The sequence below is a fragment of the Erinaceus europaeus genome, chromosome 11 (assembly GCF_950295315.1).
Source record: "Erinaceus europaeus chromosome 11, mEriEur2.1, whole genome shotgun sequence".
Lineage (NCBI taxonomy): Eukaryota > Metazoa > Chordata > Mammalia > Eulipotyphla > Erinaceidae > Erinaceus > Erinaceus europaeus.
The window spans coordinates 61,246,508-61,262,704 of record NC_080172.1 but is presented as its reverse complement, the minus strand read 5'-3'; the positions used below and the strand labels follow the sequence as shown (position 1 = coordinate 61,262,704).

Sequence of the window (16,197 nt, the reverse complement as noted above, 5' to 3'; positions counted from 1 at the left end):
AAAGCTAACCTTATCAAAGTAAGGACTACAAAAGCTGAATAAGGGCAAGAGACTGGCATACTTTAATAATGACTCTTTAGTCACTATCAGGCCAATCCATCGGCTGGGGCCCTAGTTGGGAGTCCTGAGATTCCCACACATCCTAGACCTCTAATAGATCCCTCTCTCCATTGTCACTGGTCATCTCCATCAGGAACAACACATGGACCCCTTTGTGGGCCCCCATACGACCATGCACTTAATGTGGATCAACAATGGTAGAGAATATCCCATACTCTGAAGGGAGGCTGGATAACATGTTAAGTGCACATAGTGCAAAGCACAAGAACTGGTGCAAGTATCCAGGTTTGAGCCTCCAGCTCCCCACCTGCAGGGGGGGCGGTCACTTCACAAGCGGTGAAGCAGGTCTGCAGGTGTCTTTCTCTCCCGCTCTGTCTTCCCCTCTTCTCTCAATTTCTCTCTCTCTTATTCAACAACAATAACAAATGTGGAAAAAATGTCTGTCAGGAGCAGTGGATTCATACTGAAGTCGCTGAGCCCCAGCAATAACCTTGGAAGGGAAGGGAAATCGGAGCTATATATATGCCGGTTCCAAAAGTTGCCTAATTTTTGAATTAAGTCATTTATGGATTCAACAAATATGACTGACTGCTATGCTGTGACCACTTGGTAGCTAAGTATTTATTTGACAAATAAATGTTGAACTACTAGAAATTTGATATGATTTATCTAACATATTATATGCCAGACACTTGTGAATACTGTATATAAACACTAGTATCTTCAAATTGATGATGAAGTAAAGAGAACCCAAGCATGACAATGGCATGCAGCTAGTAAATGCAGATTCAGGATTTGGTTTCAGATCTGTTTGACCTGTCAGATTTAGTCACTTACATAAGTGACAAATTAAAAGAATTATTTTATTTATTCCATTAGAAACAGAGAGATAGAGGGGAGAAAGAGGTCAGAACAGCACTCTGGTATACTTGGTGTCAGAGATTTAACATGGGACCTTCCTTATGTTTTCAAGTCCAAATCTCTCCCACTGTGCCACGTCTTGGGCATTGTTTCACATATGTAAATTTTGTTAACTTTTTAAACCAAAAGGAAAAATATTTTGAATTAGTTGATTTTTTAAAATCACTAACTCATATGCCAATTGCCTTGGATTTCTAGAATAAATGATCTTTGATTTGTAGATGAGTGATACTTTTGTATATCTCTAAATGAGAATTTGGGTAATATTTGGGGCACTTGTAAACCAAGTAATTTTCATTTCTAAGATTTATCTAGATGATGTTAATGGACTGCTTTAAAATTTGTTTTCTCCCTCTGTAACATACCTGCTAATATTAATAAGTATTTATAAGGGCTATATTTAAAAGGTTAATTTTATTTTGAAATATGAGAAGGGAAAGTGTATGCTGCAATAATACCAGGGTTTCCAAAGGAAGATGTGAAATTGTTTGTCTAAACACATTTTATTTGGGGTTCAGTATGAATTTTCAATAGATTTTTTTCCAGATAAGAAATCAGTGATTCAAATATAATTATATAAACAAGAAGATCATAGAAGCATTATCTTGAAAGGTATAAAATGAACCAAAAGCATTTAGGCTGAATCATTACAGCAGCAGCTCACCAATGCAAAGTAAGGTAAGTGTCTACAATGAAGGATTCGTGAAACTTTCTTATTTAAAGTTTTTCCTTTTCTCCAGCTTAGTGTTTATTAAAATGGTAAGTGCTGAGTGTTTTGATAGACTCAAAAAAATCTTTACTTTTGGTAACTTACTGAGTATGATTTTTATGTTTTCTTATGGGTTTCAGATCATGGTTATCTGCGAGTTAGTCTACAGGATTTCAATTAATGGAGGCTTTATACAGGCAACTCAGGGATGCTGTTGGGATATAATTGATAGACTTGAGATAATTTTGTTATTTTTTCAAAAGTGAAAAAAGTGCTTAGTGAACTATAATTTATTTAGTAGAACTAGAAAACAAATTTATGTTCAAAGATAACAACACTATTCCATTGATATTGGGTTGTTAGAAAAGCCATGATGCATTTTTGCATAGAAAACCATAAGAAAAATATGTTATGACTTTTTCAACAATTACAATATGTGTATTTTTCTTACAATAAAAAATTTATAACATTTTTAAAGACGTATTTCTTTTTTTGTTAATTTTTATTATCTTTATTGGATAGAGAAAGTCAGAAATCAAGAGAGAAGGGATATATATATATATATATATATATATATATATATATATATATAGAGAGAGAGAGAGAGAGAGAGAGAGAGACAGATACCTGCAACCCTGCTTTACCACTTGCAAAGCTTTCCCCCTGCAGATGGGGACTGAGGGCTCAAACCCATGTCCTTGCGCATTGTAATGTGTGTGCTTAACCAGGTGCACCACCACCCAGCCCCCAGACTAAAACATTTTTAAACCTTTGAGGATGACAGAGGACCTAGTGAGGCAACCACATATTGTTATGTGGAAAACTGAGAAATGTTATGCATGTAAAAACTATTGTATTTAATGTTGAATGTAAAACATTAACCCCCAATAAAGAAAAAAAAAAAAAACCCTGAGATATCCAATTTATATCCAAAAGCCTGAAACTTGACTACTCTTTCTGAGATCCAAAACTAAAATAATTATGCCATAAAAGTATTCAGCTCATTATGATGTCCTATTGATGCTGATGGAAACATCTAGTTAGCCAGGGTCTATTGAGATACCGTCTCCTTCTGCCTTAGGTAGAGTGGACCCTCCTTTGTCTCCCCTGCAGCCCAAACGTATTTCCTGACTAATCCAAGATGAAATTGCCATATTTGATGATACTACTTTCATTGTGTCAACCTATACTTTTTTTTACCTCTGTAATCTTTTATATTATAAATTCTATACATCTCCTGAATAAAATATATTTTAAATTTCTTTCCAACTCTACTAGTCTTTCTTATTTTTGTTACTGTATGGAAGTAATTTGACTTACAAGATTATTGTCACAGGGGTACTTTGCATGTCTCCCCCGTCTTAGATTCAGTTCTTTAATTAATTAATTAGTTAATTAATTTTTATTGTTGTATTATTGTTATTGATGTCATTGTTAGGACAGAGAGAAATGGAGAGAGGAAGGGAAGACAAAGAGGGGGAGAGAAAGATAGACACCTGCAGACCTGTTTCACTGCCTGTGAAGCAACTCCCCTGCAGCTGGGGAGTCGGAGGCTTGAACTGGGATCCTTGCGCCATGACCTAGTCCCAGAGACAGAAATTGAGAACGGAGTGGGAGATAGAGATGAAGAGATAGAGATAGAGATAGATAGATAGATAGATAGAGAGACCTGCTTCACCACTCATAAAGCTTTTCCTCTGCAAGTGGGAACCAGAGGCTTGAATCTGGGTCCCTATGTACTCTAATGTGTGTGCTTAACCAGGTGCACTACTGTCTGGCACCTTAAAATTAAATTTTTTTAAAAAGAAATTCTTGGATTTCTGAGTTAACACTTTAACATTAGTGATGATTTTAGTTGACCTCTTTATGAACTCACTTCATTTCATCTTTCTTTTTTAAAATCTTTATTTATTGGATAGAGACAGCCAGAAATCAAGAGGGAAGAAGGGGGTGATAGAGAGACAGAGAGACACCTGCAGCACTGCTTTACCACTTGCAAAGCTTGCCCCCTGCAGGTGGGGACCAGAGGCTTGAACCCAGGTCCTTGCACATTGTAATACATGAGTTCAACCAGGTGCGCCACCACCTGGCCCCTACATTTCATCTTTCTTTTTTTAAATTTAATTAATTTATTAATTTGCCCTTTTGTTGCCCTTGTTGTTTTATTTTTGTAGTTATTGTTGTTGTTGCTATTGATGTCGTTATTAGATAGGACAGAGAGAAATCGAAAGAGGAGGGGAAGACAGAGACGGGGAGAGAAAGATAGACACCTGCAGACCTGCTTCACTACCTGTGAAGCGACTCCACTGCAGGTGGGGAGCCGGGGGCTCGAACTGGGATGCTTAGGCTGATCCTTGCTTTTCGCACCATGTGCACTTAACACTTTGTACTACTGCCTGACTCCCAGCATTTCATCTTTCTTAATAGTGCATAGATTTATATACAAGATTATTTACTTTGAGATAATTCTGAATTTTAAAAGATTTTATTTATTCATTAATGAGAAAGGAGGAGAGAGAAAGAACCAGACATCACTCTGGTACATGTGCTGCCGGGGACTGAACTCAGGACCTCATGTTCGACAGTCTAAGCTCTATCACTGTGCCACCTCCCAGAGATAATTCTGAATTTTGATCATGAATTTTCTTTGTTCCAATACCTTTTCTGATTACACCAATTTGTTGATCTTTTAAATTTTTAGAAAAAAATTTTAGGAAATTATAATTCTGGGAAAACCACTACTGAAGTCTTACTGTTATTTTTATAATCATACGGGAAGTATTTGGATTGTTTCCATTGAATACATGGTTTTACTCTTCATTTACAAATATGTCTCTCTCACGGTTTCTTCTGTTATGTTTTTTAAAAAGTTATTTATTTGTGTGAGAGAGAAGAGAACCAGAGCATCACTCTGGTATATGCGGTGTCAGTGACTGAACTATGGGCCTTATGCTGGCAAGTCTAGTCATCTAGCCCCTATACAATCTCTCAAGCTGCTGTTGTGATGTTCTAAGATTGTCATTCCATTGCCCAGTAAAATAACTACGTGGCACTAGTAAATGGGAACTTTACTATGTGAGATCTTACTTTATGAGGATATGTAGCTCATAGCCATATGAAATGTATATGTAAGGGTTTTGAGAGTGTTAACTGTGTAAAAACACCTATAGATCTTCTAGGACAAAGTAGACATTCAGCAAAAGGCAGCTGTTAGTTATTGTTGGACACACTGTATGTATTTCTTTTAACAGTTCGTTTAATTTTGAAACATTCTGAATTTCCTAAAGGATGCATGTAATAGATTCATTAATTTTATCTTTGATTTAGCATGAATGCTATATTCCTGATACCCCTACTTTTTGGCCTTCTATGTGGGCAAGCAATGTCGTTTTGTATTCCAACTGAGTACCTGATGCATATTGAAAGGAAAGAGTGTACTTATTGCCTAACCATCAACACTACCATCTGTGCCGGATATTGTATGACACGGGTATGTAGTTCATCTCACTTCTTTTAGCCTTGAATTAGAGAAACCTGGATTCAGTTCATTTCTATTCAGAAAGGAAATGAGATAAGCCACAACCTCATTTTGCAAATCTAATGGTGACTGACTCCTCAGAGATGGAGTGTACAGTTTACAATGTCACATGGATTTACTTAGCACAATGCCCACAGATAATTTTATAACAGCTTATATATGACATTCTAAAATTTATTTAAACTTTATCTTGTTTCTGTGATCAAAGAGTAAGAGGGAATTGATAGTACTTTTGTTCCTGTGGGAATCAGTGTATTAGTAGTATTGAGGAATTAAGTTGAGGAATTTTCCCTCTCCTATCTGTGAGAAATAAAAGTGGGGGGGGGGCTGCCTGTGTGCAGTGGGTTAAGCGCACATGGTATGGAGCACAAGGACAAGCTCAAGGCTCCTGGCTTGAGCCCCCAGCTTCCCACCTACAGGGGGGTCACTTCAAGGATGGTGAAGCAGGTCTGCAGGTGTCTATCTTTCTCCCTCTCTGACTTCTCCTCTTCTCTTGATTTCTCTGTCTCTTCTCTTGACTTCTCTCTGTCCTATCCAACAACAACAACAGCAATGGCAACAATAACAATAAGGGCAACAAAATGGGAAAAATGGCCTCCAGGAGCAGTGGATTCATAGTCCAGCCACCGTGACCCAGCCAGAACCCTGGAGGCAAAATAAATAAATAAATAAATAAATGAAATAAAAGTGAATTATTTTCATCTGTTTCCATTCTATACATTTCCTAAAGTCTATCACATTATGCCTCTTTTTTTCTATCTTTTCCTCAGGATATCAATGGCAAGCTGTTTCTTCCCAAATATGCCCTGTCCCAGGACGTGTGTACATATAGAGACTTCATATATAAGACTGTAGAAATACCAGGATGCCCACACCATGTTACTCCTTATTTCTCCTACCCTGTAGCTGTAAGCTGTAAGTGTGGCAAATGTAATACTGACTATAGTGACTGTATACATGAGACCATCAAGACAAACTACTGTACCAAACCTCAGAAGCCTTATGTAGTAGACTTTTCTATCTAATTACAAAGGTGATGTGACTTGCAATTTGGCTAAATGTATCTACCTAGGATAACATTAATAAAAATATCAATGTATTTCACAACACCTTGTATACATTTTGAGTGCTTTCATTTCTATTCATAGTTATCTGCGCATTAGAGAACTAAGGAGCTTTAGAAGCAAAGGTGAGTGAAAGTCTTCTGCGCTCATATGAAGGACAGTTTTCATATAAAAGGGCAGGGTTCTGGTACAGTAAGGAACAAGAAAATGAAATACTAATGACAGCCTTGACAACATGACAATGAAGTTTGTCTTGACAGGGAAAATGAATGTACAAATTTCACAAATCTATAAAGAAAGGACAATGTGATTAGAAAGTCATCAGTAACTGAAGGAACATATAGTACCAGGGTATGGTAGATCTAGCATTCAATGCCAGAAGTAGGAGTAGAGTGGCAGTGGAGAGTAAGGAACATATGAAATCTGCAATGTAGTACTTTAGGTTAGTCATTTAAGTACACAGGTAAAAATGTCACCTAAGCTCAGTAAATAGTATATGATGCTCTTTAATTACTGTGGTAGTCCAACTGACCTATGAAAATTATACTCCACAAGCCTGGAAAAGAGGCCACGATCATTTTACATGTAGAAATCTAAATCCTTTATAAGTCCTTCAAGTAACAGGAGATACTTTCCAGCATTTATACCAAAAGCAATGTGTTCTGTTTTGGCTTTTGATTTCATGAAAAACTTGCACAATTATGAAAGGTTATAGGTGTGGGGGAGAGACCTAAGGGATATAATCAATAGGACCATTGAAATTTTAATCTAAGTCATTACTGAGATTGGAACACGATTTCTGGTAATTATGTATGGTTAACTGCTACTTGTTTTTCTTAGTTTTCTCATGTATTACATTATAAAAGTTTGGTTTCAATAGATGCATGCAGTGAGAGAGACCTACTCTCCTGCTTTCTTGATTTCAAAAAAGATGCTTTATCATATATTTGTCCATTCCTCTCAATACACTGTAAACATTAGGGGCGAAAATCAACTGTAGCAGTCAACTACCATTGCTGTAGTCCTCAACCACTGATTGTATTCAGCTGGGAAACTTTTAGGTGCATGTATCATGGCAATGTCTTAGGGCATATTGAGGTGCTAAAGACAGATTAGTACCAGGTCTATCCTCTGTTAATTGGGAGGGATACATTGTGTACATTTACAAAACAAAGCCAAGAATACACTCTACTTTCCCCTTAATATCTAAAGTTGATATCGACATTGTATTCAAATACTCACATGGGACTTTAGGTTCTCATTTCACTTGATAACATAGATACTTGGCAAATAATAGTGTTCCTTCTAGAAATTGTATATCAAATGTATGTTTTTGATTGAGCAAAAAAATTTCTAATAACCAAATGTAACTGGCATTAATTATGACTATCATGGATTCTGGGAAATATTCTTCAAGGAATTAAACTATGGAAAGACTAAGAGGCTCAGAAAGGTCCATTACAAACAGTGCAACTCAGAAGACATTATTTAGGGGAGCCAGGCGGTAGCGCTGCGGGTTAAGTGCACGTGGTGCAAAGCACAAGGACTGGCATAAGTATCCTGGTTCGAGCCCCGGCTCCCCACCTGCAGGGGAATCCCTTCACAGGTGGTGAAGTAGGTCTGCAGGTGTCTTTTTCTCCCCATCTCTGTCTTCCCCTCCTCTCTCCATTTCTCTCTATCCTATCCAGCAACGACGACATCAATAACAATAATAACTACAATAAAACAACAAGGGTGACAAAAGGGAATAAATAAATAAATATTTTAAAAAAAGAAGACATTACTTAAATGGGCTTCTTCAGCTTGCAAGGCAGAGGCTAAGCCAAGTTTATATACCTGGAGGACTTGTAAAATCATGGGTCACAGAACTTTAGGGCAGGAGCACCAGGGATAGCACGTTTCCTCCATTTGGAGGCAACTCACTAGAGATAGAAACACATATAAATTGTGTTAAACCATTCATTTTTTTATTGGAGTGAATAATGGTTTACAGTAGATATAGTTATTGGTACATGTGTAAAATTTCTTAGTTTTCTGTAAACATTTTCACCCCCAGCCTTCATAATCATGCGCTAGAATCTGAAAGCCCCCCCCCCCCCCACCGCCCTGAGTCCGCCAACAGTTCTTTACCAAAGAACCCAGTCCAAACTTTACACCAAACCCAGTCCAAGTTCTACTTTGTATTTCCCTTCCTGTTTTTTGTTTGTTTGTTTGTCTCCAGGGTTACTGCTGGGGCTCAGTAAATGCACTAAGAATCTACTGCTCCTGGTGGCCACCCTTTTATTGGATAGGACAGAGAGAAATTGAGAGGAGGTGGAGATAGAAAGGGACCAAAAGAGATACCTGCGGACCTGCTTCACTACTTGTGAAGCGATACTCCCTGCAGGTGGAGAGTCAGGAGTTCGAACCCATATCCTTGTGCTGGTCCTTGCACTTTGTACTATGTGCACTTACCTCTCTCTTCCTGTTCTGATATCTCAATTTCTGTCTGTGAGTGAGATCATCCCATATTCGTCCTTTTTTTCCTGGCTTATCTCACCATGATTTCTTCAAGTTCCGTTCAACATGAGGCAAAGGAGATGAATTTCTCATTCTTAATAGCTGAGTAGTATTACATTATATATATATATATATATATATATATATATATATATATATATATATATATATACATACCACAACTTTCTCAGCCACTCACCTGTTGTTGAACATCTAGGCTACTTTGAAGTGTTATTCCAGGTGTATTACAAATTGTGTTGCTGTGAAAACAGCTATGCACACATCTTTTTGGACAGGTGTGTTTTGAGTCCTTGGGATATATCCCTAAGAGAGGAATTGCCAGGTCATAAGGTAGGTCCATTGCTAGCCTTCTGAGACTTCTTTAGACTGCTCTCCACAGGGCTATTCTTACCAACAATGTATGAGGGTTCTCTTAGCACACACACACACACACCCAACAAACTCTCCAGAATTTGTTGTTGCTATCTTTTCTGATGTAAGACATTCTCACAGGAGTGTTTATTTGTTGTGTTTATTTGCATTTCTCTGACAATCAATGACTTGGAACATTTTTTAATATGTCTGTTGGCCTTTTGGTTATCTGCTTTGGTGAATATTCTGTTCATATCCTCTCCCCACATTTGAATGGGGTAATTTGATTTTTTGTTGTTGTTGTTGTTGTGGAATTTGGTGAGCTTTTTGTACATTTTGGTTATTAGTCTTTTGTCTGATGTATGGCATGTAAAGATCTCTCATTCTATAAGGAGTCTGTTTGGGTGGTAGTTTTTATTTTTTTCTTTCTGGCTTTTAAATTTGATGTAGCCCCATTGGCTTATTTTTGTTTTTGTCTTCCTTGCAATTGAACTTGTATCAGTGAACATGCCTATGAAACTTAGATGGAAAAGAGTTCTGCCAATATTTTCCTCTAATTTCTGGTTTAACACCCAAGTCCTTAATCTATTTGGAGCTTACTTTTGTGTGTGGTAAATTATAGTGGTTCAGTTTCATTCTTCTGCACATTACTTCTGGGCTCTCAATTCTATTCCACTGGCCAGTGTGTCTATTTTTGCTCCAGTGCTGGGTAATTTTAATTACAATGTTCCTATAATACATTAGGGTGCTTTTTTCTTTTTTTAGTAGAGCACTGCTCAGCTCTGTCAGTTCTGGGGGTGGGGCTTGAACTTGGGACTTTGGAGTCTTAGGCATGAGAGTCTGTTTCCATAACTGTTATGCTATCTCCCCCACCCATAGTAGACTATTCTTAGAGGTGGAATTGTTCAAGACAAAAATTGTTTGGAGAGAGCTTAGGGGGTTGGTATGACCAAGAATTTAACTGAATTCAGAAAACTGGGCATATGTAAATGCTATTTTGGAGGGTTTTGGTATTCCTTAGATTTAAAAGAATAAGATTAGCATTATAAATGAAGTGATAAAGAATTATCACATGTGCAGTAAGAGAAATGTGGAAACTCTGGAACATCTTCCAAAGTAGTCTTTTAATTCATTCTAAAGCTCAAGGGAATCAATTCTTAGCAGAAGTGTGAGATGCAGTATTTTTTTTTTTCTTATTCTTCTTATTGTCTTTCATTTAACTCTGAAATACAAAATATTCTTTCTTAACTAAATTTGGAATCAGTGCAAAAGCAACCTCACCTTTTCTAATGACCAAACACTTTAGAAGTGCAGATACTTATATTGCCAGATAAAAGCATGAAACTTGCTAAAAATAAGAAATTCAAGTAATAAAACCCCTTTATATTTTATTTTTATTCTTTATGTATTTTATTGAGTTAGAATATAAGAAATCAATAAAATTACATTAAAATTCATAAATATTACCCAAATTTTCTTTCCTCTTCAGTTATGTTCATAAAACTGCCATTTATATTGAAAATCTTTCTTTTAATTTATTTTTTTTTTGTCGTCACCAAGGCTTTGCCACACTGGTCTTTTTTTTTCCAGATTGAGATAGAGATGGAGAGAGAGAGAGAAACCACAGCACTGAAACTTTCTTTAGTTCTGTAGTACTTTTGTGTGGTGTACTAAGCATAAACATTTCTCTTTTTTCTCTTTCTCCCTCTCATATAAGAAATTGCTCCTTCTACCCTTTTTGTTGATAACACAATAGGGGATCTCAACATACCACTGACATCAATGGATAGGTGATCTGGAAAGACAATTAACAAGGAAATAATCACTTAAATAATTGATCAGGTGGATTATATATATATATATATATATATATATTTCATTCCCAAAGAAAATATACATTTTTCTCAAGTTCATAGAGAACATTCTCAAGGATAAATCATTTATTGGGACATAAGACAAGTCTTACTAAATATGTGCAGATCAAAATTTTATCCAGGATCTTTTCTGACCACAATGACATGGAATTTAAGCCACAAAGAGAAAACTAGAAGACAACTAAAGATGTGGCAACTAAATAATATACTTCTGAACAGTTCTTGGATAAATTAAATCAAATAAGAAATTCAAAATCATCTGGAGATCAACAAAAATGACAATTTAGCAGATATCATAGGTAATATAGCTAAGTGGTACTAAGAGGGAAACTCATAGCAATTCAGGCACAAAGAATAGAAATTTCAGGTGAACCGTTGAACCTTCCTCCTAAAGGAACTAGGAAAAGACAAACAAAGAGCAATCCAAATGTCCAACAACAGATGAGTGGTTAAGGAAGTTGTGTATTCATTTGTTAGAAATGTTGATAGTCTCTCTTTTGTTACAACTCGGATGGAACTTGGAGGAATCATAAGTGAAATAAGCCAGAAAGGAAAAGATCACTGAATAGTCTCACCTACAGGTGGGATTTAAGAAACAAATGGAAAACACAGGTTAAAATTTTCAGACATATGATCTGATTGCAGCAGTCTAAGAATTCTAAAAGGGGAAAGTGGAAGGGGCTGAAAAGAAGATTGGAAACCCAGTTTCCTATGGTGAAGGAAGAGGACACTTTGGTGGAAGGTATGACATACTGACACTAAGAAGAGATATGAAATTAAATACCTGTGACAATATCTTAAAAATCAACATGAAGTGAACTATTAAAACAAACCTCCCTGTGTCAGCAGAAGGAAATACAAATTATATAAGAAATAAATGAGATACAAAAAAGATGGTAGAAAATATCAGGAAACCAAGAGTTGACTTTTGGAAAGAAGAAGCAAAAGTGCAAATCCAAGAGGTGATGCAGACTCAAAACTTTTAAGAAATAGGAAAAAAAATTATGCATACAACGAATAAAAATTTTACTTGAGGTAATAAAACAAAATAAATACAAGCATGAAGTCCTGAGTTCAATCTCTTGCATGACACAAGAGCCAGAGTAATGCTGTTTCTCTCATAGTAATACATTTTTAAAAATCAGAATAAACAAAGCTGATCAACTTTCAGAATCATGAAGGGGAAAAAAGATGAAAACTCTAGTTAATGGGCTCACAAATTAAAGAGGTGAAATTACAAAGAATACGTGAGGAATATAAAAGCACATAAGAGGGGTAGGGAGATACCTCAATGTGTTAAGAGCACAGGGTTTGTATGTCTGAGACCTCAGAGGTTTGGGTTCAATCTGTTTTTTTTTTTTTTTTAACCAGAGCACCAATCAGCTCTGGCTTATGGTAGTGTATGTAATTGAACCTGGGACTTCAGAGCCTCATGCATGAGAATCTCTTTGCATAGCCATTATGATATCTACCCTGGCTACCCTCCCTTGGTCTCTTTCTCTTTGGAGGTGTCTCTTGCTCACACAATTGAATAAAAATGTATAAAATAAGAATCCTATGAATATCTTTATGTAAACAAACTAGAAAACCTAGAAGAAATAGAAAAAAATTAGAATCATAAATCCTCCAAGATTGAAAATAACAGATTTGCTTCCTAAGAACAAAAGTCAAACTCCACTAGTGAATTCTACTAAACTTTCAAAGATACAATACCAAGAATTACAAGTCACAAAGAAAAGTAATCAAACAGTATGATACTAGAATAAAAGACACAGAGATCAATAGAGAGCCCAGTTTCAGTCTAGCTGCCACAGTACTGAAAGAAGCTTCAGTGTCTTCTGAGTCTGTCTTTGTCTTTCTAGCTTAAAAATGTCAGCCTGAAGTGGTGAAGCCCCAGTGATAACATAACAAACAGACAAAACCAAAAACAACAACAAACAACAAAAACTTAGCTATAGTGCATATGGTCCTTTAAGCTCTTATGTAGTGACCCAAACTAGTATTAAAACAGAGTAACCTGCAGCTAGGAAAAGATAATTGCACATCATACAAGGGGCTGTTAATTCAAGACAGATAACTAACTCATAAAATTCATAATAAAGCAAAGTAAAACAAAAACAAACCAAATTATTGCTATAATATTAATTATTGCAGCTTCTATGGAAGCAATAAGGACTTAAAGAATGAAAAGTAGAAATGCCATATGTTCCAAGAATACCACTGTTAGATGAACTTTTAGCCATTTATCTATGAATACATTAATTTGAAAAGATTTTTTCACTATTCTATTATTCACAATAACACAAACATGGAGTCAAAACTAATGCCTGGATTTAAGATGACTGGACAAAGCTGTTATGGTACATATATACTTATGGAACTATTCCATTATTTTTAAAAAATAGAGTTGTGCTTTTATGACATATGAATGAAGCTTGAGACAATTATATTAGATGAAATAAGAAGTGAAATACAAATACTGAATGGTTTCACTAATATGTGGAATATAAAGAACCAAAGCAAACAAATTAGGAAAATACAACAAAGATAACTTTTAGAGTCTGAAAAATATAGTTGTTGTCAGAGTGAATGGGGGAGGGATAGGAGGAAAATAGAGAGGTGGTCATTTTGATAGTGCAGTGACATGAGAGAAATTCGGTGAGGAGTATGCTGACCTATAGAGGTGTGAAGCTGTACTCTCAGAGTTTTATACTATTGTAAGCCAATGATAAATCAATAAAAATGTTTTCTAAGGCAGTCCGGCAATAGTGCAGTGGGTTAAGCGCAGGTGGCGCAAAGTGCAAGGACCGGCATAAAGATCTGGGTTCAAGCCCCCAGATCCCCACCTGCAGGGGAGTCGCTTCACAGGTGGTGAAGCAGGTCTGCAGGTGTCTTATCTTTCTCTCCCCCCTCTCTGTTTTCCCCTCCTCTCTCTATTTCTCTCTGTCCTATCCAACAACAACAACATTAATAACAACAACAATAATAACCACAACAGTAAATAATAACAATAAAAAACAAGGGCAACAAAAAGCAATAAGTAAATAAATATTAAAATTTTTTAAAAAAATGTTCTCTAAATCCATCTACCAGTAAAAACGTAACCATATTGTCTGGGTATATTAGTGGTTGAATGTCTAGTTAAGTTTTGTGAAGGTATGCATAAAGCTATAAAAGGATTTTAAGATAAATCAAACAAACAATTCTAATTCATAGAAATTTAATTTCATATAACTTAAAATATTCACAACTAAAAAAGGTTTAATTCAGTGCCTTGGCACCAGATGCTTAGGGCAATCTATAGGTTTGATTTCAAATCAGTTCAGGTAAATAGACAAAAGCAAAAATGTATATATATATATGTGTGTGTTTATGTGCACACACATACATTTACATATATATACACACAGACCACAGACATATATTCAAGATATATATTTATATATTCAATATTATGGAATAAAGATATATAGGAACTCATATATATATATATATATATATATATATATAAATCTACCTTCACTTGAAGGTAAAATTCTCTAATTTTACTCAATATATGTATTTTGGAAAAATTACTCCCAATGGGAGCATACTAATTGTACATGGAATAAAATCTCTGTTATTCAGGCTGTGGGTATGAATTAACCTGTCAACACCCATGTTTACAGAAGCTAGACCTTCCACCTTCTGTACCCCATAATGATCCTGGATCCATGCTCCAAGAGGAATAAAGAATAGGAAAGCTTTCAATGGAGGGGGTAGAATGTAGAACTCTGGTGGTGGGAATTGTGTGGAATTATACCCTTCTTATCCAATGGACTTGTCAATCATTATTAAATCAATAAAAAAAAATCTCTGTTCTTCAAATTTTAACTAATCTAGACTTCTGTGTGGGTACGAATTCAGATACAGACTAAAACTGTTGAATCAGACATGATTCTGAGTTTGCAGGGATCAGAATACACACTTGGGCTCATTTCTTTAGCAGACAGATAAACTAAGGCCACTGAAAGACAGAGACTGTCCTTTATAAAGTTGTATTTCTCAGGTACTGGAGTAAATATTTCAGGAAGTGACTTTTTAAAAATAATCTTTCCTCTGGCTGTTGGCATTACTAAATTTTTAGCTTGCTTCCAATCTTACTGTTTTTCTAAAAAACTTCTTCCAAAATTAGTAGGACAGAAGGAGAAATGTCAATTTCTCTAAGAGTGAGACTACTTCAGATGACTAAGTCTTGTCAATGTTTCCTGGGAAAGTGTACTTTCTTCCAGTGCACAAAGTTCTCAGATATGGACAAGTTCACTTAAGGGTTTCCCAAATCTCCTATACTTTTACTTTTGTGTGGTCTTTGAAAATGTGACTAAACAACCTTCACTGTTTACTAAATAAACTGAATTGTTATAAACTACTGACAAATATGACAATTTAGATCCTAAATTTGGGTTTATTTACCTAAGTGAAGCATCAAAACCTTAAAGGAGCAGAATAATTTTGTTTTTATAGGGGATTTGCACCGAAAGAGCATATTTCTGTTGTGTGTGAATTTTTGTTTTCTTAGCTTGACTCTGTTTTGTGTGCACAACCAGAACACACTTTTCTTTATTTTTGTTTGGCCAAGGATGCACATGAGATGGTATTTGAATTCTGAAAGATTTTGTATTACTTATATTTAAGGTAAAAATATAACTTTTAATGTATGAATATGAAGTCTCTAGATGTACAGAGAGAAAAACACAAGAGAGAAAAAAGAAAGTATGTAAACTCAAGTTTTGAGGTATTTCAAAGACAAAGCATCCAGAATTCTTCCCCATAGTGTACCACTGCCAGATAACATACTTTAGTCTTTCTGTCCTTACATTTGGAAAAACATGAATAATTTGAGATAAAAAGCCCTTTTGAGGATGGGAGGATTGCAGTATTTCAAAGTGGAGTTAGAAAAGGAAGCATAGTAAAGCAACACTTAAGTGTTTTATGTAAGAACAGAGATATTACTTTAAAAAGTTGTTAAAAGATTTTTTTGTTGTTCTAAAAAAAAAAAACCCTTCACTTTTGTAGGATATATGATTGTCTCTTTCCAGAGGGAGTTTTTTTTGTTTTTAAGTGCTAGGAAAGTATGACTTATTCAAAGTAGATTTTCCATGCTATATTTAGTTTTATAGA

At 35.6% G+C, this 16,197-nt stretch overlaps 1 protein-coding gene across 1 annotated transcript; it reads left to right on the top strand.

The window, feature by feature from the left end:
* The first annotated feature begins 1,625 nt into the window (after nt 1-1,625).
* TSHB (thyroid stimulating hormone subunit beta) lies at nt 1,626-6,334 on the top strand. Its single transcript, XM_007535579.2, has 3 exons — nt 1,626-1,659; nt 5,018-5,180; nt 5,999-6,334. The coding sequence occupies exons 2-3, from the start codon at nt 5,019-5,021 to the stop codon at nt 6,251-6,253; spliced, it is 417 nt and encodes a 138-aa protein (XP_007535641.1). The 5' UTR covers nt 1,626-1,659; nt 5,018; the 3' UTR covers nt 6,254-6,334.
* The last annotated feature ends 9,863 nt before the right edge of the window (nt 6,335-16,197 follow it).